Source organism: Myxocyprinus asiaticus, chromosome 4 (assembly GCF_019703515.2).
Source record: "Myxocyprinus asiaticus isolate MX2 ecotype Aquarium Trade chromosome 4, UBuf_Myxa_2, whole genome shotgun sequence".
NCBI lineage: Eukaryota > Metazoa > Chordata > Actinopteri > Cypriniformes > Catostomidae > Myxocyprinus > Myxocyprinus asiaticus.
The window spans coordinates 10359444-10381869 of record NC_059347.1 but is presented as its reverse complement, the minus strand read 5'-3'; the positions used below and the strand labels follow the sequence as shown (position 1 = coordinate 10381869).

Genomic DNA, 22426 nt, shown 5'->3' with positions numbered 1-22426 from the left:
CAAAATATATGAGTTATACAAGAAGGTTTAAAGTAAATCAACAGAACAACATAACAGAGAAATACAGACGACAACTGAAACACATACGCGGTGTCCGAATACTCATACAGTATTCCAAAAACAGTATGCCAATGGAGCAGTATGTCCAAATCCTCAGTATTCATAAAACAGAAAGCGAGATATTCCCAGATGACCTACTATTTCTGTCAAAATTCTGAAGTGAGAAGGACTGGATGCTTTACAATCCAATAATCCCTAGGTAACTGAGGAGACATCAAATTCAAAAACGGAATAAAAAAATAAAGAATTGCATCAGAGAACAACAGACGGCTCATTTCTACTGTAAGCAGGCCTACTATATAGCCTAAGCCTACTGTATACACCAAGAAAGTTGTTCCTTGTGCTTAACTGGTGCTTGTTTAACAAAACCTTTTAAGTAGAGTAGGCTATTTTCGTGGTTATTGTTGTTGTTATGACAATGCCCACATTTCCGGATGAAGCGTTTCTGAAATCTATTCATACTAGCATGAATAGGACTACCTGGCCAAAAAGTGTGTCCTTCATCAAATGCAGTGCACACACGTATACACAGAAAAGCACGTAGTTACTTTAGATCTTCTTGAGATAATTATCCTAGTTTTTAGGAAATCTTCCGTTTAAAATTCTTTATATGATTAAGAAATTTGATGAGAGGTCTTTATTAGATAATAAAATGCGGAAAAGATAACAGGCAGTTTGCAAACTTTTGTTTATGAATTAAGAATTTGGCATACAGAATTATACATTTTAGAATGTAATTATACTTCAATGAAATGCCAGCTAGACGTCACACCTACACGTACAAAACTGTTTCCAGTGGGTTTAAGCTACAACATCTGGCAACCCAGATCTCCGGCGTCATTGATAGTAACCGGAGAGGCGGGGCGACGCTAGTGTCTTTAGTAGATTCTGGAATCTCATACCCACGCGATGGAGAAAGTAAGTAACTGTTTCAGAGTGTTAATGTCATACTTGAAAAAGAGCTAGCAGAGTTTGTGCAACCGTCACGCGAAGTAAGCCATGTTTAAAGTTTAATGTCCTTTTTTATTGTGAAGACATGCATAATTTAAACCGCAACAATGATTTGTAAGGGATTCTCAGCTAGCTGGCTAACAGTTAGCAGCTGAATGTGGCACGCGTCGCGTTGTAACCTGTGATTTCTCAACTGAGAACGTTTTCTTAGGGAGATTGATCATTATTAGCACAGATGCCAATCTTTGTTATTAATGCAGATTCATTTAACTGGGCGATCTGCACCATCAAGTAGCAGGATAGCATGAGCTCATGCCAGATCTAGAGACTTCTGTGTGTTTGTGTGAGGGCGGACCACCATTCATTCAGTTACGGAGACTGGGGCTATATATTATGCACTATGTGGGGCATCAGCTGTCAGTGAAATTTATGTCGAGTCTTGACAACATATGCTGTGCTGCTACTGAGCACAGAGTGTGTCCATTTTATTCCCCGTTTGGAACGCAAGTAGAGATGTTACGTGGAATGTTTAGGGCCTAGGCTGTGCTTTTCCATACAACAAAAGTGAAAGTGTCAAGCTCCAAAAAGTTCCAGATAAGTAGTCCACGTTATGACTCATGCGCGATATTCCAAATCTTCTGCATCCATATAGACTGCAATTTAGGGGGTTATTCAAATCTTGCGTTCCACCCTAACTCTCAGATACTAAAGTAGTTAAAAACCTGAAGTGGAGAAATTACATTTGTGTCTTCACTGAATAGCATTGCTGTTCTCTATCTGATATAATGGGACAGATTTAGAATTTAATGTTATATTCCTCTCTTTTCCCAGGTATCGCAGCTGAAAGATCAGGGTAACAAGGCGCTGAGTGCAGGGAATGTCGATGAAGCGGTTAGGTGCTACACGGAGGCCCTGTCATTAGATCCCTCCAATCACGTCCTCTTCAGCAACCGTTCTGCTGCCTATGCCAAGAAGGGCGACTATGACAATGCCCTGAAAGATGCCTACCAAACCATAAAGATTAAGCCAGACTGGGGCAAGGTCAGTTATTATTGTTGCTATTATCTTTTTCTCATTCTTGCCGCTTCTTCTATACCCTTAAGGGATAGTTCACCCAAAAATGAAAATTCTCTCATCATTTACTCACCCTCATGCCATCCCAGATGTGTATGACTTTCTTTCTTCTGCAGAACACAAATGAAGATATTTAGAAGAATATTGTAGCTCTTTAGGTCCTCACAATGGAAGTGAATGTGTACCAAAAAAAGCACAAAGGCAGCATAAAAGTAATCCATATGACTCCAGTGGTTAAATCCATGTCTCCAGAAATGATATGATAGGTTTGGGTGAGAAACAGATCAATATCTAAGTCCTTTTTTTATTATAAACTCCCCTCCCTGCCCATTAGGTGGCGATATGCACGAAGAATGTGAATCGCCAAAAAGAAAAGAATGTGAAAGTGAAAGTGGAGATTGACAGTAAAAAAGGACTTAAACATCTTTTGAGTTTCTTTCAGTGTATTTGCCGAAATGGTTCCCAAATCGGTCTAAATGATAAACTAAGGGCTGGTCACACTACACTTCAGGCTCCTATTCAAACTAGGGCAGAGTTTTGTATTTTTATTTGTTTGTTTTTATTATTTTTTCGATTATAATCATTTTATTTTTATTTATTTTTTATAGAAAAATTGAGTTTTGCATAAAGATATTATCAAACGCTATAGCTAGATACATTGTCAATCCACCAAAAGCTGAATAAGGAAGAGAAAAAAAAAAATCACTGGCTTGATGACGCCCCTAATATGATCAGCCGCACATGTGTGCGCCCTCCAAACTAAGCAGTTTATATAAATACATTTGATAGAAAAAGACACAATCAAATGCTCACCTAAACGGTGCGATCCATGTTTAGCAAAGCAGTATAATTAAACTATCACCAGAAAAACTTAAACACACGCTCTGGTCTGGACAACTGATGACAGCTGAATGCTGTTGCATGTGCCAATGAGCGCTGTTAAACCAAAGTCTTTCTAGTAAGTCAGTCCACTATCGGCCATCTATGGAACACTCACGGGAGACTATCGAACATCGAAATCTCAAAAACGGTTGGTCAAAATCACGATCAAAGAACATATTTCAAATCAGCAGTAAAATTTGACAACGCTGGTATCATAAATTGTGCTTCTTTACCTCAGATTACCCAAAAAACTAAATTTTCCCGGCTTGTATAGCTAATGTGCATGCACATTCTCGAGATGATTGACAGGTGATGTATGTATCTAAAAGGTTATTGACTCTTCCTTTCAACATCCTTTGACAGTTGGGTGCTAGAGCTTCTTGGTTGGGTGTTCCAATTTCTCCCATTCATTTTAATAGAAGTGGCTCATCTCTGCTAAATAGTCTCTGGTTAAACTCACCATTGATTGCTGAGGCTCACGACTGCAAACGCTGAGTTTTGCACAGAGAGCACTATGGTATTTCAGATGGTGAGGCAATTTTATCAAAAATCAGTTGTAGGGCCAGACAAAGATGACTGGCGGGCCGGATTTGGCCCATGGGCCGCCAGTTAACTAGCCCTGATGTACTGTATACACCGGCTTAAGACCATAACTGGCCTCGGCGTGCACAAGTTGATGAATGGTCTCCTTTCTTTTTACCTATAATAAAGCGTTAGTTGCATGACAGTTACAGGCGCTTCATATCAAATCAAATGGATAGGCTAAAGTCTATATATCCTTTTACCATCATGATTCAGATAGATCGCTAATTATTGCTTTATTAGTGCTGTGAATTGTTTGAAGTGTACTGCATCTATAGCCAACACTTGGCAAGCGATAATTTTGGCAAACTTTGTGAGTTGAATTGTAATGATAAATAATTTCATATTGCTGCGGTGCTCAGCGTGCACCGCTATTGGGCGCGTTGTGGTAGTGTAGAGAATCGCACTTGCACAATTGCCAACACCTGTCCTTAATCATCTTGATGCGGAGAGGGCAAGAGTGGAAGAGGATAAAAGGGTACAGAGTGTTGAGAACAGCGGAGAGAAAAGGAGGTGAGAAACTAAGAGAAACCGGAGTTCGGCATGCAATCCCAGTGAAGGGGCAATGATTGAACCGAAAGAGACATTGTGACACCAGGCAGTGCCTTTGCACAATCTGAAAGAGGCAGATGTCATTGATCGGTGAGAAATGCTTCCAAGGAATCACGCTGCAATGCGAGGATGGGAGCAGGTGATCAGAGTCTTCCCTGGAAGAGCCAACAGCCATGACTGGAAAGCTGAGGATGTGTGCAGTTTCAGGGATCCAGGTATCTGCTCTCTATTACCTTCTAGAGTTTCCACTTGCCCTGGAGAATTCTCTGTCGACTCCCTCTCTGACCTGGGAATCTAGATGACAAGAAAACATGTGACCAGTAGAAGATCGAAACATCACACACTGATCTCTTGGCTCAATTCTAAGGAGACATGTTTCAAAGTTACGTGTTTTCATTGAAAAGTGATTAGATGGTACGTTCTAACATTTTAAATATCATATCATTTATTTTTTTTATTTATTAAAAGCCCTAGTGCGTGACATCATATCCTGGCCCATTGCGATGTTCAAAATAATTTTGCATGCTCAAAGCCTAGTGTGACCGGGCTTTAGCAAATCAGTCTGATTCTAAATTATTTTTAAAAATCTGTATCCAGTTATTACAAATGACTAGAAATTTTTTGGAAATTCATTGGTCAAAAAGGGTGTGAACCCTGATGGAAGGACATACTTAACAGAGCCATAATCTTTATTTTACATCTGTTTTATTTATTTTTTAAGGGTTACTCAAGAAAAGCTGCTGCTTTGGAGTTTCTTGGGCGACTTGAGGATGCCAAAGCGACCTATCAGGAGGGGTTACGTCAGGAGCCTTCCAATCAGCAGCTCAAGGAAGGACTTCAGAAGATGGAAGCACGGTTAGCAGGTAAAGAATGTTTGTTTTTGTTGGCTAAGATTTTCTAAATCGTGGATGGATGATCAAAATGTTTTTGCAGTAAGTAAAGGCCTGTTCACACCAAGAACTAAATGAAAGAGCAAAACTAATCACAGGCAAAAGACTAGTCACTCGAAAAACGCTTGCATTCACATGCTTCAACACATGAAGGATGCATGATAGGGACGGATGATGTAGAGAGACCATAGTAGAGGTGAACTGTTAAAAACAATCATACAGCTGTCATGTGGTGGTAATGTGCTAGATTCAATTGATTTAGTATAAAAATATAGACAGCGCCATTACACTTCAATTATAAAAGTCCTGATTATGTGTGACACCCAAATGTGGTACCATTTGAAAGCTTAAATCTGAACTTTTTAAAGAATACCATCACGTTTGTATTTGTTTCATAAAATAACAAAAATAAAGCCTTAAATCTTCACGTCACAAATTAGCGCCACCTAGAGGCGATGTCGAAATATGTGTTTGAACAGAAACGTTTATCACATAGCACTTTAATAGACAAGTCATATATCAAATGGTGGCTCTCTCAGGAATGTGACTGTACAGTTTTAGTCGCCCTAACACCACAGTTCGAATGATTATTCACAAATAAAGTAAAATTAACTCAGAGCACCTCCTGAGCTGAGATGTCTGAGGTCATTTGCAGCATTTTCATAGACAATACTATTCTTGCAAAAAAAAATTCAGAAGGCTGAAACAAGTGTGAGAACCCTTTACATACGCGTGTTTCATGAGACTGCGCGCCTCCGAACAAACAGTGTGTCAGACATGCACATAGATGGCTTTTCTGTCAATTTGTTCTTAGAAATATAATAAAGTGTGTTTCTTCAAGCATGTCTGTGGCAACCCTAGTGTGTGTGTTTGTGTTTGTGTGTGTGTGTGTGTGTTCACTAGGTAGCCAGTGTGTCATCAGTGTTTCTACTTGTAAAAGTGTGGATCTAAAAAAAAAACATCATGTATAGGCCTATATATGATCATTATTTTAATATCACAGTTTTTATTTTACAAAGAACCACACTTTTGCAATAATTAAGCAATATATCTGTGTATGTTTTATTATTGTTCATACTGTATTAAATAGAAAATTTAGCATAATCTACTGGCCTCATTCATATAAAAAAATTCATTAAAATCTTTTATTAAAAAAAAAAAAAAAGAGTTCAGCCCTCGAGGCTAAAGTGACCCTGCTTTCCAAAGTTGAGTACCTCTGTTTTAGTCCACTCAGAGGCCGAGATGTTCAATGAAACAGTGAGGAACATGCATGTGATCCAAATTTGACTGGATGCCTTTGGTGTGAGTGATCCACTGCATTAGAGCGCCACCTACATTTCAGATCTGTATATTGTGATAGATGAAAAATTATTTTCCCTAGTACTTGCTGACATCTAATGGAATGAAATGAGACATAAGGTAGACAGTGCAAACATAACCAGAATTACGTGCTTTCAATGTTAGGACAACAAAAAAAGGGAGAATTAAATAAATTATGTGAGAGCAATTTCAATAAAATGGTACAACATTTAAAAGTTGTAATCAATTAATCATAACTTTCAAATGGCTGGAAAAGTCATGGAAATGAATTGGTCAAAAAATATGGGAACTCTGTCTGTAACATTTGTGAACTGTCTTTGCCTTTGTATGACCTGTACCAAAGTGTTCTGATTGGTAAAATCAAAAGATGATTTGAAGATTATTTGGATAAATATATGTGGAGGCGTGAAAAGCTGTTATGTTACAATAGCATGGCTCATCGTCAAAGATTCACTGCGAGTATAACTGATGTTTTGTCATGTTCTTTTTAGAGAGGAAAATGATGAACCCATTTTCTATTCCCAACTTGTATGAGAAGCTGGAGGGCGACTCTCGAACCCGAGCGCTGCTTTCTGACCCCAGCTACAGGGAGCTGCTGGAGCAGCTCAGAAACAAACCGTCAGAGCTTGGCACGTAGGTGCTCCATGTCTTTCTGTTTGTGTCCTCCTCAGGCTACTTGACGTAAGGGATAATTTACAGTCAAAATAAACCCGGACAAGACCCCAGTATTGCACTGACTTACTGTACAGTTTTATTTTCAACAGTAGCCATTATTACACTGCTACTGTGCTTTTAATTTTTATAACTGTTTTATCACATTGCAAGCTGCTCTCTTGTTAAAAAATGTTGATTTCCTTCATTTGTTGTTCTGAATGTTAGAAAACTGCAGGACCCTCGTGTGATGACCACTCTGTCAGTGCTGCTGGGGCTTGATCTGTCTGGTGTGGATGAAGAGGAACCGACTCCGCCCCCTCGCCCTAAACCCAAAGAGACAGCTCCGCCCCCTCCCAAAGAGGAAGACCTACCTGAGAACAAGAGAATGGTACTGATGGGCAAAGCACATGTGGTTTGGCATAGATCTAGTGCTCTGTCTGAAGTGGCTTAACATAACCCTAACTCTGTTCCTCCAGGCCTTGAAGGAAAAGGAGCTGGGAAACGCAGCGTATAAGCAGAAAGATTTTACCAATGCACTGAAGCACTATGAAGAGGCTCTTAAGCATGATCCCACCAACATGACCTATCTGTCCAACCAAGCAGGTAAGAATTTAAGCTTAAGCTTATGTTTTTAACATCATGTGAAGCAAATGTACTCGAGTTTGTCCAAACTTACAAGTGTGTCAGTAGGTATTGAAATGAAATGAGATTGAATCAACCTGAATATGTATTTTTCTCTTTCAGCTGTTTATTTTGAAAAGGGAGCATTTGAGAAATGTAGAGAGCTTTGCGAGAAGGCCATTGAGGTGGGCAGAGAGAACCGAGAAGACTACAGGCAAATTGCTAAGTGAGTGCTGTTAGTGTGCGCGCACAATTGGAGCCCCTAAAATCATGACCTAAAAATAATTTCTGAAAATGATCAGGGCATTCCCCCCTTTGATGCCATATACAGGTGCATCTCAATAAATTAGAATGTCGTGGAAAAGTTCATTTATTTCAGTAATTCAACTCAAATTGTGAAACTTGTGTATTAAATAAATTCAATGCACACAGACTGAAGTAGTTTAAGTCTTTGGTTCTTTTAATTGTGATGATTTTGGCTCACATTTAACAAAAACCCACCAATTCACTATCTCAAAAAATTAGAATATTTTGACATGCCAATCAGCTAATCAACTCAAAACACCTGCAAAGGTTTCCTGAGCCTTCAAAATGGTCTCTCAGTTTGGTTCATTAGGCTACACAATCATGGGGAAGACTGCTGATCTGACAGTTGTCCAGAAGACAATCATTGACACCCTTCACAAGGAGGGTAAGCCACAAACATTCATTGCCAAAGAAGCTGGCTGTTCACAGAGTGCTGTATCCAAGCATGTTAACAGAAAGTTGAGTGGAAGGAAAAAGTGTGGAAGAAAAAGATGCACAACCAACCGAGAGAACCGCAGCCTTATGAGGATTGTCAAGCAAAATCGATTCAAGAATTTGGGTGAACTTCACAAGGAATGGACTGAGGCTAGGGTCAAGGCATCAAGAGCCACCACACACAGACGTGTCAAGGAATTTGGCTACAGTTGTCGTATTCCTCTTGTTAAGCCATTTCTGAACCACAGACAACGTCAGAGGCGTCTTACCTGGGCTAAGGAGAAGAAGAACTGGACTGTTGCCCAGTGGTCCAAAGTCCTCTTTTCAGATGAGAGCAAGTTTTGTATTTCATTTGGAAACTAAGGTCCTAGAGTCTGGAGGAAGGGTGAAGAAGCTCATAGCCCAAGTTGCTTGAAGTCCAGTGTTAAGTTTCCACAGTCTGTGATGATTTGGGGTGCAATGTCATCTGCTGGTGTTGGTCCATTGTGTTTTTTGAAAACCAAAGTCACTGCACCCGTTTACCAAGAAATTTTGGAGCACTTCATGCTTCCTTCTGCTGACCAGCTTTTTAAAGATGCTGATTTCATTTTCCAGCAGGATTTGGCACCTGCCCACACTGCCAAAAGCACCAAAAGTTGGTTAAATGACCATGGTGTTGGTGTGCTTGACTGGCCAGCAAACTCACCAGACCTGAACCCCATAGAGAATCTATGGGGTATTGTCAAGAGGAAAATGAGAAACAAGAGACCAAAAAATGCAGATGAGCTGAAGGCCACTGTCAAAGAAACCTTGGCTTCCATACCACCTCAGCAGTGCCACAAACTGATCACCTCCATGCCACGCCGAATTGAGGCAGTAATTAAAGCAAAAGGAGCCCCTACCAAGTATTGAGTACATATACAGTAAATGAACATACTTTCCAGAAGGCCAACAATTCACTAAAAATGTTTTTTTTTATTGGTCTTATGATGTATTCTAATTTTTTGATAGTGAATTGGTGGGTTTCTGTTAAATGTGAGCCAAAATCATCACAATTAAAAGAACCAAAGACTTAAACTACTTCAGTCTGTGTGCATTGAATTTATTTAATACACGAGTTTCACAATTTGAGTTGAATTACTGAAATAAATGAACTTTTCCACGACATTCTAATTTATTGAGATGCACCTGTATATTGGTGGGGGGCAGGGGGGATTAGGCATTCTTGGGGGTTGTTATACTAAAACATCTGAAGATTTACAACAATCTCGCCTTTCTAATTTTTGATCTCTATTTTCGTGCTTAAAAGACCAGCTTACACCAGCATGAATTTCATTGTTGGTTTATGTTGGTCAGTGTTGGTTTGGTCTAAGTGTCCAATGTCGCCCACTTGTATTGTAGTGTGTTTCTTGTAGTGGTAGTTGTAGTGGTTATACACTGGAGTGATAGTTTTATCATGTCATTCACTGGCAAAGATGTGTTAAAGCCATTTGCATGTTGAATTAACAGGTTTATGTAGGTTTACACATCTTTAAGATCAGCAAATATGCAACAACTGCATGCTTACACTAAACTCAACAAGCGTTGAATACGCTGCAGAGTGAGGCACCAGAGAGAGAATGCTGCCAAACGGCAATTCTGACAAACAAAATTATTGATTTGATTTGTTCGCCTGTGTGGTTGCGTTTACTAATCTCAATGACCGTACACGTGGAACTTGCATTATGATTAAAATTGTATGCAGTACCCACAATCCCGCACAGAATTTCATCCTCACCCAGTAAAATGAATATTAATTTGTGGTTGTTGTGTGAAATTAAGCTGGTTACTTTGATACAATATCTTGCACTATAATATAGAGCTCAATATAGATCTTTCAATCTGTCTGTATGCAGGGCATATGCCAGGATCGGTAACTCCTACTTTAAACAGGAGAAGTACAAGGAGGCTATTCAGTTCTTCAATAAGAGTCTGACAGAGCATCGCACACCTGACGTCCTCCAGAAATGCCAACAGGTCAGTGAGTTTAACACAATTTTTTCAGTGACTTAAATGTATCTCTATATATATGTATCTTTTCAGTTAGGTTGGTGACTCTGACAAAACCTGTCAAGAACATGCCCGGGTTATATTTTACCCCAAAATCAAAAGAAAGAAATAAGAAGTTATCTTTTTAGCATAAAGAAATTGATACTTTTCAATTTAGGATTATTTAAGATGGTTTTCATGGTGGCATGACTTTCATGACAATTAAGCACGTTTTCTTTCCCAGTTCTCTTTAGCGTAATGTGAAAAAAATCTCAATTACTGTTATGTGAAAACAATAATTATGTTTATTGTTGTTGTAAAGTATTTATACATCATGGTAGAATTTGTTGCATTGATTTTAATCTATGCTGCTTTTAATAGAAACTCATTGTTGTACATTAATTACTGCAATAGTAACAATACTGGACTACACTAATTAGAATATGAAGAGAGCCATCATTGAGAATGAGAATTACCAAAAAACCTCAAAGGGGTAGTTCACCCAAAAATGAAAATTCTCTCTTTTAATCACCCTCATGCCATCCCAGATATGTATGATGTTCGTTCTTCTGCAGAACACAAACTACGATTTTCGGAAGAATTTCTCAGCTCTGTTGGTCCTCACAATGCAAGTGAATGGTGGCTAGATTTTTGAAGCTCCAAAAAGCACAAAGTCAGCATAAAAGTAATCCATAAGACTCCAATAGTTTAATCCATGTCTTCAGAAATGACCTAATTGATTTTGGGTGAGAATAGGCCAATATAATATATATATATATATATATATATATATATATATATATATATATATATATATATATATCTGTTTTTACCATAAATTCTGGCATCAGGAGTCTCATTGGCGGTCATAATTTCAAGCTTTTTTACACCTTCTAGTGCCATTTAGCGCTCTGCGCATCGTTCAAACACTAAGAAGTATAATCGAGCTTGAAATCATGATCGTAACTAGAGACTGCAATGGCAAGATGTACAGTGAAAAGAATTTACATTTTGGTTTGTTCTCACCCAAAATCCTTTGTATCGCTTCTGAAGACATGGATTTAACCACTGGAGTCGTATGGATTACTTTTATGCTGCCTTTATGTGCTTTTTGGAGCTTAAAAGTTCTGGCCACCATTTACTTACCTACACAGCTGAAATATTCTTCTAAAAAGAAAGTCATACACATCTGGGATGGCATGAGGGTGAGTAAATGTTGAGAGAATTTAAATTTTTGGGTGAAATATTCCTTTAAGTAAAATGTCTTTATATTTGCAGTAATGAGAATGAGATTTTTTCACATTACATTAAAGAGAATTTGGTAGTAAGTGTGCTTTATTGTCATAAAATGCTAAAGCATTTTAACGGGCATTAAATGGGCTTAATTTACTTTACGTAAATAATTTCTTATTTCTTATTTTAATTTTGTGATGAAATGAGGCCTTGGTATTTTTCCGTGACTCTTGAAACTCAAAGCATATACTCAAAATTTGAACATGATTTTATGTTTGGGTGCTTGCTGAAAGTTTCTGAGTAATTGTGACTTCTGCTACCTTGCAGGCAGAGAAAATTTTGAAGGAACAGGAGAAACAGGCCTACATCAATCCAGATTTAGCTTTGGAAGAGAAAAACAAGGGCAATGATGCCTTTCAGAAGGGTGTGTTTATGAAACAAATTCACTCCTTACACAGGAAGTTCAGATCGATTAGTACACAAAGTAAAAAAAATTATGGATGTGAGTGAATTGTTCTGTGATTGTGTGTTGTAGGTGACTATCCTTTAGCTATGAAACATTACTCCGAGGCCATCAAGAGAAACCCATATGATGCCAAGCTCTTCAGCAACAGAGCTGCCTGCTACACCAAACTACTGGAATTCCCGCTTGCCCTCAAGGTACAGTCACACATATACATGGACTCACAGGTTGTTTGCAATCATTGGCCATGCACACACTTGCCACATTTGATTGTGGGAGTAAATCCCCAGAAATATAATTCTGTGTTTTTTTACGGAATACTGTACATTAGTTACAAGTGATAACCACAGCAACGCTTAAGCGTCTCGCACCTGTGAACAAGAAACATGTTTACCACCCGTTTGGTTTGCTGTTTTTTACCAAAGAAATGTAATCCACTTTCAGAGTTAGTTTTGTCCAAATGGTTTAGTCATTTCTGTCATTCAGACCAATTTCAGACAAGTTTGATTCAGACTCGTTTGTGGATCATTTTAACAGATTAATCAAAAGAACTGGCAAATTGTTTGTAACTTCTGTTCATTGTTTTTATTGCAACTGGCGAGGACAATGACAAAATTTGTGAAGGTTATCCGTTATTTAACCACACTCGGTCTTTGTCTCTTTATGTTCTCTTCAGTTAAGGTCACAAGCACTCAACTCTGCTGAAATGATTTTGCCTTGGGGCTATAGATTGAGTAACATGAGTGCAAGAAACATATTGGACTAACTCTCATTTTTCTGTTTCTCAGGATTGTGAGGAGTGCATCAAATTGGAGCCCAACTTCAGTAAGTGCTGTATATTTTGTCCCCTCAACTTCTCTGTGACAACAAACAAGTGAATGTTTTCTGCATGCAAACCTTTTACACCTGTCCACTCTTATTATACTTAGTTAAGGGTTACACACGCAAGGGTGCAGCACTGGAGGCCATGAAGGACTTCTCAAAAGCAATGGATGTCTACCAGAAAGCGCTAGAGCTTGACTCCAACTCCAAGGTATGCAAGAACTTTACTGTTTGGGGACAGTGCTATCTCTGGTCATTTTAGGGATGGGGATTGTGCTGTGCAGGAAGACTCCAGACAGCTGATGTTGTTGGCCTTTGTTTTTCCCCTCCCATCCTGCAGGAGGCGACAGAGGGTCTGCAGCGCTGTATGGTGAGCCAGTCGATGCGTAACGACAGTCCTGAGGATGTGAAGCGAAGGGCCATGGCTGATCCAGAGGTGCAGCAGATCATGAGTGATCCAGCCATGCGTATGATCTTGGAGCAGATGCAGAAAGACCCTCAAGCCCTCAGCGAGTATGACAAACGATTTCAGAATTTTTCTACCTTTTGTCATTTCAAAATTGTATGTAGTTTAAAAGGGTGAATTTCACAAACAAGTCCAGGTCACCCCAAAATAACAAGACATTTTTATTCTTTTAAAGATGTATTCTGTATGCACCCCCCCCCCCCCATAATACGTCCAGGCATTTTACTTGGGATTTTTTTTTTTTTTTTTAATTCCCAGTATTCTCAATGATTCTTATTACTGTAATGCAGTAACTTTAATAATAACTTAAATCAAGCATTTATTAAAGGTGGTACAACAAATAATACCAAAAATTAAATAGCATAATAGTAATGAGAATTTTAGGAGAGAATGTGCCTAATTGTCATGAAAATTATACAATACAATACAAAAATGTCAATCGATAATTTTATTGAATTATCAATATTTGCTGAGAAAGGCCCCCGAATAAAGATAGTATATATGTAAGAGATAATGTACAGTCATCCGGTTATTGCAAAATAAATCCTGACAGGGTGGTTTTGTATCACTCTGAAGGGGTTTATTTTGCTATAACAATCGGCTGACTGTACATTATCCCGCTTATTACACAGCTACTAAGCAAATAAATAAACAAATGGACATAAAATACTGATTTACGTCGAAATTATGTGAGAAGAAATAAAATCGCTGAACAGCTCAAATCCATCTCCGGTTTGCGTTGTAGTTCTGTTGGTGTTTATTTTGTGAAAATTAATGTCGTCTCATTATCCATCATATTGCAAGGCTGCTTGCCAAATAAATAAATGGTAGTGAAACATTGATTTGAGCGGAAATTATTTTATTAACTTGTAGAGATCACACAGTGATCCAGAAACAGGAAAGATGACTCGCAGTACCCTGATGACCGGTCTAATACAGTTGAAGTCAGAAGTTTACATAAACTTAGGTTGAAGTCATTAAAACAATATTTTTAACCAATCCACAGGTTTCATATTAGCAAACTATAGTTTTGGCAAGTCGTTTAGGACAACTACTTTGTGCTTGACATGAGTAATTTTTCCAACAATTGTTTACAGACAGATTGTTTCACTTTTAATTGACTATATCACAATTCCAGTGGGTCAGACGTTTACATACACTAAGTTAACTGTGCCTTTAAGCAGCTTGAAAAATTCCAGAAAATGATGCCAAGCCTTTAGACAGTTAGCCAATTAGCTTCTGGTAGGAGGTGTATTGAATTGGAGGTGTACATGTGAATGTATTTTAAGGCCTACCTTCAGACTCTGTGCCTCTTTGCTTGAAATCATGGGAAAATCAAAAGAAATCAGTTGACCCCCACAAGACTGGTGCATCCTTGGGAGCAATTTCCAAATGCCTGAAGGTATTACGTTCATCTGTACAAACAATAGTACGCAAGTATAAACACCATGGGACCATGCAGCCATCATACCGCTCCGGAAGGAGACGCATTCTGTCTTCTAGAGATGAACATATTTTTGTGCAAAAAGTGCAAATCAATCCCAGAACAACAGCAAAGGACCTTGTGTAGATGCTGGAGGAAACAGGTAGACAAGTATCTATAGCCACAGTAAAATGAGTCCTATATTGACATTACCTGAAAGGCTGCTCAGCAAGGAAGAAGCCACTGCTCCAAAACCGCCATAAAAAAGCCAGACTACAGTTTGCAAGGGACAAAGCTCTTACTTTTTGGAGAAATGTCCTCTGGTCTGATAAAACAAAAATGTAACTATTTGGGCATAATGACCATGTTTGGAGGAAAAAGGGTGAGGCCTGCAAGCTGAAGAACACCATCCCAACCGTGAAGCATGGGGGTGGCAGCATCATGTTGTGGGGGTGCTTTGCTACAGGATGGACTGCTGCACTTCACAAAATAGCTGGCATCATGAGGAAGGAAAATTATGTGGATATATTGAAGCAACATCTCAAGACATCAGCCAGGAAGTTAAAGCTTGGGTCGCCAATGGATCTTCCAACTGGACAATGACCCCAAGCATACTTCCAAAGTTGTGGCAAAATGGCCCTGTCTGATAGACAATTTGTGGGCAGAAATGAAAAAGCATTTGTGAGCAAGGAGGCCTACAAACCTGACTCAGTTACACCAGTTCTGTCTGGAGGGATGGGCCAAAATTCCAGCTACTCATTGTGAGAAGCTTGTGGAAGGCTACCCAATACGTTTGACCCAAGTTAAACAATTTAAAGGCAATGCTACCAAATACTAACAAATTATATGTAAACTTCTGACCCACTGGGAATGTGATGAAAGAAATAAAAGCTGAAATGAATCATTCTTTACTATTATTCTGACATTTCACATTCTTAAAATAAAGTAGTGATCCTAACTGACCTTAGACAGGGAATGTTTTCTACGATTAAATGTCAGGAATTGTGAAAAACTGAGTTTAAATGTATTTGGCTAAGGTGTATGTAAACTTCTGACTTCAACTGTACGTCTTTATCCCCAGATGTGCGGTTGTTACTCAGAGAAAACAGACTGCTAGATGGCGCCATTGACCTGTCAGAATAGAGTTTTCCAGAGCACCATTTAATAAATATATACATTTATATATTATTAGTGAGACATGCCGACTGCCCCCACTGGTGTGGCTTGAAAAAACACGTAGTTGCATGTACTTCAAGGAAAATACATATTTTTTTGTTACAGAATTTAAGCATGGGTATGGAGGCATGATTAATGGCGTTGATAATTTTAACAAATTAATGCGTTAAATCGAAAGTCCTAAAAAATTTAATTTATTTATAATTTTGGGGTGAATAGTGAAAGACATTTTCTTGACCGATTTCAGAATAGTATAAAATAATATACATTTCTTTTGAAATTCTTCTTTAATTTCTAGATCTTGGCTAACATATTCTTTTTCTATATTTATCCAGTCATCTGAAGAACCCCGTCATTGCTCAGAAAATTCAGAAACTGATAGATGTTGGGCTAATAGCCATTCGGTGATCAGAGGAACCAGAAGATAAGCAGGACAATATTCATCTACAGAGCAACAACAGAAGACTGCAAAGGAAGTGGCGGCATTCCATGCGAATAATTTTCTTCATCAAATTTAACATGCTCCCCATCCCTTCTCCTCCCACTTTTCTTTAAAGTAATGTGAATGTGATTTTGTTTTTGTATAATGCCTTAATTGGATTTATTAAAGATGTGACACAGTTGGTCTGTACCCAGCACTGCATTACTAGTGTTTGTCCAGGTTGATAGCTTTCAGATATTTCATTGTTCATAAAACGAAACATTAATGAGAGCATCTAGCCTTAGTGACAATAGTACATTAAAAGAGGAGTGGATTTGAGCCTTGATATTAAAGGAAATAATTTGTATTTTATTTTTTTGAAAGTATTTGCCATAATTCCTCTAAACAGCATTGAATGCAGATCCATCCAAGTCATATGTCAGTTTTGGTTTTTGCTGTGTTGGAGGAGGGTGGGTAGGGGAGCAGTCTCTGGCTTGACGGTTAACTCCTCAACAGTACTTAATCTTCAAATTTGTAGGCCTGCTAGAGATATGTCCATTTCCGAATCTGAATGCATTGCTATTATTGTATTATATAATGTACTTCTGTGGGGTGGGGTTTAATAGCTGAGGGGGTTCATTCAAGAAAAATCATCTCCCACCTGTTTGACTTCAGCTCATAGTTTGCGATCGAGTAACTGGCTGTGATTTCAGCATCGTATTGAAATGCAACATCAGTTAAATAAAGTTTTGGATCCATGAATTGTGTGGAGTCCGTGTAACTCAACATATTCTTGTCTATCTTCTGCTCAATGCACTCAATACCAAATATTAAATCATTTCTAAATTTAATCATGATCTCATTTGCTGTGGTCAAATGTTATATTGATCATATTAGAAATAAAAACATCTTTTGCAGTTTTGTGTAAAAAAAAAAAAAAAAAGATTAAACCGATGTTACTTTCAGTTGATACGTCACACTGGAAATTTAATGAAAAATTTAGCATGTTGCACTGTGTGATGTGATGCATTATTCCTTGCAGTGTCGTCAGTTGTATGCTGCACATTTTGGCAAATGGTGTAAATGTTCCGTGCATAGACAATCTGCATACATTGTATAATACGTGCTGAAGACGTTTCTTCAAGATTTTTGACTCAACCCTCTGTTTAAGGAATGAAGTGAGGTCATGTGACAGCAATGTGACATCACCGTTTGAAATGTTTGTTTGCAGCAGCACAGCTGCCTTCTTATTTTGTCAAACTTGCCTCCCAATTGTTGTCCTGTGTAAAGAACTTACTGGTGACATTTAAACTTATGATGTTTGAGGAGTGTGGTCTGTTGAAAGACCTTAAAATTGTCACTGTTTATGCTGCAGACATGAGATGCTTCATAGAATCATCAATCACCTCTTATTTTTCAACCAAGGTCATAGCCAGGAAATTACTTTTGGGTGGCCCTCAACAAAAACGAATGGGCTAAGTTTTCACTCTAATTTTTATTTATTTTTATCTAAACTATCCTTAAAATAGAAGCAGCACAGACGACATTGCAATAAGGTTCCAATTGTTCGCATTAGTTAAAAACATTAGTTAACATGAACTAACAATGAACAATACTTTTACAGTATTTATTCATCTTAATCTTAATTTCAACATGTACTACTAATACATTGTTCAGATATATATTTTTTTAACATTAGTTAATGCACTATGAACTAACATGAACTAACAATAAACAATTGTTTTATTAACTAACATAAAGATTAATAAATGCTGTAGAAAATATACTGTATTCTTCATTGTTAGTTCATGATAACTAATGCATTTACTAATTTTAACAAATAGAACCTTATCGTAAAGTATTACCAAAAAGTTCTTTCACACTTTCAGAGATTTTCAGAATTTATGCATATATGAAATTTATGCAGCTATTATGTATATATATACACACACACACACACACATACACACCGATCAGCAACAACATTAAAACCACCTGCCTAATATTGTGTAGTCATTTCGAACAAGACTGGCCATTCTCTGATGACCTGTCTCATCAACAAGAACTGCCTGGATGTTCACTGGATTTTTTTTTTTTGTTTTGTTTCTGGCACCATTCAGAGTAAATTCTAGAGACTGTTGTGGGTGAAAATCCCAGGAGATCAGGAGTTACAGAAATACTCAAACCAGCCCACCTGGCACCAACAATCATGCCACAGTCCAAATCACTGAGATCACATTTTTCCCCATTCTGATGGTTGATGTGAACATTAACTGAAGCTCCTGACCCGTATCTGCCTGATTTTATGCACTGCACTGCTGCCACATGATTAGCTGATTAGATAATCGCATGAATGATTGTTGGTGCCACACTGGCTGGTTTGAGTATTTCTGTAACTGCTGATCTCCTGGGATTTTCACACACAATAGTCTCTAGAATTTACTCCGAATGGTGCCAAAAACAAAAAACATCCAGTGAGCGGCAGTTCTATGGACGGAAATGCCTTGTTGATGAGAGAGGTCAACAGAGAATGGCCAGAATGGTTCGATCTCACAAAGTCTACGGTAACTCAGATAACCACTCTGAACAGTTCTGGTGAGAAGAATAGCATCTCAGAATGCTACTCTGAGATGTGGGTTGGCACTGTTTTGGCGGCACGAGGGGGACCTACCAGGGCCGTAGTGGCAATAGGGAAAATCGGGAGAATTCCCGCTGGGCCGGTCAAAAATTGGGCCGGTTAGGTCCGCATGTTGATTGACAAACTTTCATCATGTGTCGCATAACAATTGCCAACAGTCCGTAACATCCGGTATTTAAAGGATCAGAATTGCGTTCCGTATTTTAGCGGACGCAGTCTGTATTTTATCATCTCACACCCAAACAAATGAGAGAGTAGCCTGTGAGAGACGAAAGGGATGTTGCGCCGCTTCACTTGACAGCGCGGGAAGGATGTCGGAAGATCCATCGAGAACAGATAGGCTGCTAATAGCTGAATGGATGAACGTGCTTCAGGTAGCCTACAAGATCATCACAAGTTTAATACTGACTGCAGTCTCACAATCTCAATCAATTAATCTCTGAAATCCTCTTCCCTACCAGCGCAGAATGATAATAGCAAAATTATTTTTTGTCACAAAATAACAGAATACTTAAAGTAAATGTATACAGATGCAACAGCACGACACGGTACGAAAATAACGGGACTTTACAGCTCTCAAAAGAATAAACTCAACGAAACAAACTGCACAAAGTTCCTTCAATTGTGTATCATGCGATAAAACCCTCTTAAAGAGACAGTAACCTTTTTGCCTTTGTCCTGAACATTTACATTCCAAGTAAAAGAAAAGGACAAATGTGTTATTTTTTGTCTTTTATTTCACTCTTATCATTGTAAAATGGTAATGTAAAATGTATGTAAAAATGTAAAAACAATCACTCAAACTTAATTGTTTCACTGGATCTGTTGCTATTTTAATTATCTAAAATACAAAGCACTGACCATTTAAAGTGTGAGCCTGTACATCTTGAAAGAGTTATCAACATTTACAGTTCTATAGTGTTATTATGTGCCTAGATAGTCTTTAAAATAAACTTAGTTTACCCAAAAATGAAATTTCTCTCATCATTTACTCACCCTCATGCCATCCCAGATGTGTATGACTTTCTGTCTTCTGTTGAACACAAATTAAGCTTTTTAGAAGAATTTCTCAGTTCTGTTGGTACTTTCAATGCAAGTGAATGGTGATCAGAAGGTACAAAAATCACATAAATGCAGCATAAAAGTAATCCATACAACGCCAGTGGTTTAATCTATGTCTTCAGAAGCAATATGATAGGTGTGGGTAAGAAACAGATCAATATCTAAGTTTTTTTTTTTACTATAAATTCTCCTCCCTGCCCAGTAGGGGGCGATATGCTTATGTAAATCACCAAAAACAGAAGAAGAACTCTTAAGAGAGAAGAGTGCTTATGAAAGTGAAAGTGGAGATTTATAGTAAAAAAATGACTTAATTATTAATCTGTTTCTCACTGCTTCTCATTTACTTGCATTGAATGGACCAACAGTTCTTCTAAACATCTTCATTCATGTTCTGCAAAAGAAAGTCATACACAACTGGGATGGCATGAGGGTGAGGAAATGATCAAATATCCCTTTAACATTCACTTATTTTTACAACACATACAACGATGTCTTATGACAAAGTGAAAATCTTAGTGAATGCCGTATGTGGTATAATGACATGGAGAGCTTAAATAATTTTCAAGTAATTACATATATTGCATATTTTTGCTGTGATCTTGTTTTATTGTTATCATCTTCACCTCCAACCCCCCTTTTGGGTGTGGGCTGACTTGGAAATGACATCCCGGGCTGAATATGAATCCCACTCCGGCCCTGGGACCTACACGATATTAGGCAGGTGGTTTTAATGTTGTGGCTGATCGGTGTATATCAGAGACAGTATAGGATGAGATAGATCACTGGTATACTTAACAATGGGAGAAATCATAATGCCGAATATGGCAGTTCTAGAATTATAGTCCCATCTGATAATTAAAAGAGGCAATCACCATTTAGATAAAGACATCATTTTTCACCAGCATTCTTAAAGGTTTATGAAGAGTGCACATATGCGTGGAACAGACTGGATTATTAACATCATTGAATGTAGCCCTACATCATATTAACAAGTCAACACAGTGGAAAGAAATATAACATTTATGGGAGTACTGTGGGAAAAGGGAAAATCACATTCACACTACAAACTATGCTAATTTATACACATCAATTGAAAATATCGACTACTGTCCCTCAGGTCCGGGTATCTGTGCTCAATTACATTGGGGGAATCCCAGAGTTTGCTGCATGTGGGAAACCCCACTGTTTTAGCGCAATCCCGCTGCAGGTCATGATGGAAAGTTAATGAAACAAACACAGCAGCAACTCTGTGATATCAAGAAATAAACAGAGAATGAAAATATCAAAATCTTCTTTAGGTGCCATGTTTGTTATTTATACAAGATTTACTGAGAAATTGCATTACTGTGGAGAAAGCTGCTTTGACCGAGCCGCATAAAAAGGGGTAGCTACAGAGAAAGCCACTAACACAGTGCATGTAAACAAGAATGTCGCTTTCAAGACTTAAGCAGCTTTCTCGCACTTAACAGCTTTCTGGAGTCCATGTATACAAGCTCACTGACACCTTGGGCAACATTCAAATGCAATAGTTTTCAGTTACCACTTCCATTGAAGAAATTCAATATTCACGGTCAGCCATGATTACTTTAAACCATGAGTTAAAGTGTCCAATAACAGGATGGTTACTGAGATTAAGCGAGTAGCATTCGACTGTTCAATTGATTTTAGCATGGCAGCACCCATGAGCAGACCCTGTCATGTAGAATCAGGGCTTTTATAAGCTTTTTACATGCTGCCTGCAAAACATATTGTCAGAATACACAGCTACTTTTGAATGGCAGTCAATGGAGAAAAAGTGTTTTTGGTCCAAATGATGTAGTTACAGCCTCTACCAGGTGCTAACAAGACTGAACATGCTAACCAGCCAAACCTTGACCCACTGGATACAAGGTCTTCAATGCTAGGCAGTAACGGATTACATGTGACCTGGATTACGTCATCAGATCACAAAGATCAGTTACTTGAAATTAGATTAAATGACATTTTAAAATACTCATAATTAGACTATAGTTACTTTTTTATGGATTACATATTAATCAGGTAACTACAGTAAATTATTCTTAATTTATTGATCCCTTTCATTTTTAAAAAATGTTTTAAATGTCCAGATGCAGCTTTCAGTGAGAAAGGGATTTATTTTCAACAAAAACAGATGCCTTAGCTTTCTGATTTTATGTGTCATTTTAGTGTAGGAGAACTCCAGAAAAACACTTAGTGACAAAATAACTATTACAGTTGGCATTTGTGATGATACGAAGCTGTGAGTGCGATTGCAAGAAGTTCTGATCAGCATGACGTCTTGTCAATCTTCAGCAAAAGAAGCTCATTCGTCACTTGACAAGACTGCAAGATAGTTAACTTTAACAATGAACAATACTTTTACAGCAT

At 38.1% G+C, this 22426-nt stretch overlaps 1 protein-coding gene across 1 annotated transcript; it reads left to right on the top strand.

The window, feature by feature from the left end:
- The first annotated feature begins 882 nt into the window (after positions 1-882).
- Positions 883-17189, top strand: LOC127433966 (stress-induced-phosphoprotein 1-like). The gene is made up of 14 exons (XM_051686372.1): positions 883-978; positions 1843-2052; positions 4823-4964; positions 6803-6944; positions 7191-7353; positions 7442-7568; positions 7710-7812; positions 10202-10322; positions 11895-11991; positions 12103-12227; positions 12819-12855; positions 12960-13063; positions 13193-13365; positions 16253-17189. The coding sequence occupies exons 1-14, from the start codon at positions 970-972 to the stop codon at positions 16323-16325; spliced, it is 1626 nt and encodes a 541-aa protein (XP_051542332.1). The 5' UTR covers positions 883-969; the 3' UTR covers positions 16326-17189.
- The last annotated feature ends 5237 nt before the right edge of the window (positions 17190-22426 follow it).

Excerpts from the sequence above, each read along its gene's own strand:
- LOC127433966 (XM_051686372.1), top strand. Across the intron at positions 7,569-7,709 it reads CTATCTGTCCAACCAAGCAG|CTGTTTATTTTGAAAAGGGA; the intron begins GTAAGAATTTAA and ends TTTCTCTTTCAG. Across the intron at positions 12,856-12,959 it reads CAAATTGGAGCCCAACTTCA|TTAAGGGTTACACACGCAAG; the intron begins GTAAGTGCTGTA and ends TATTATACTTAG.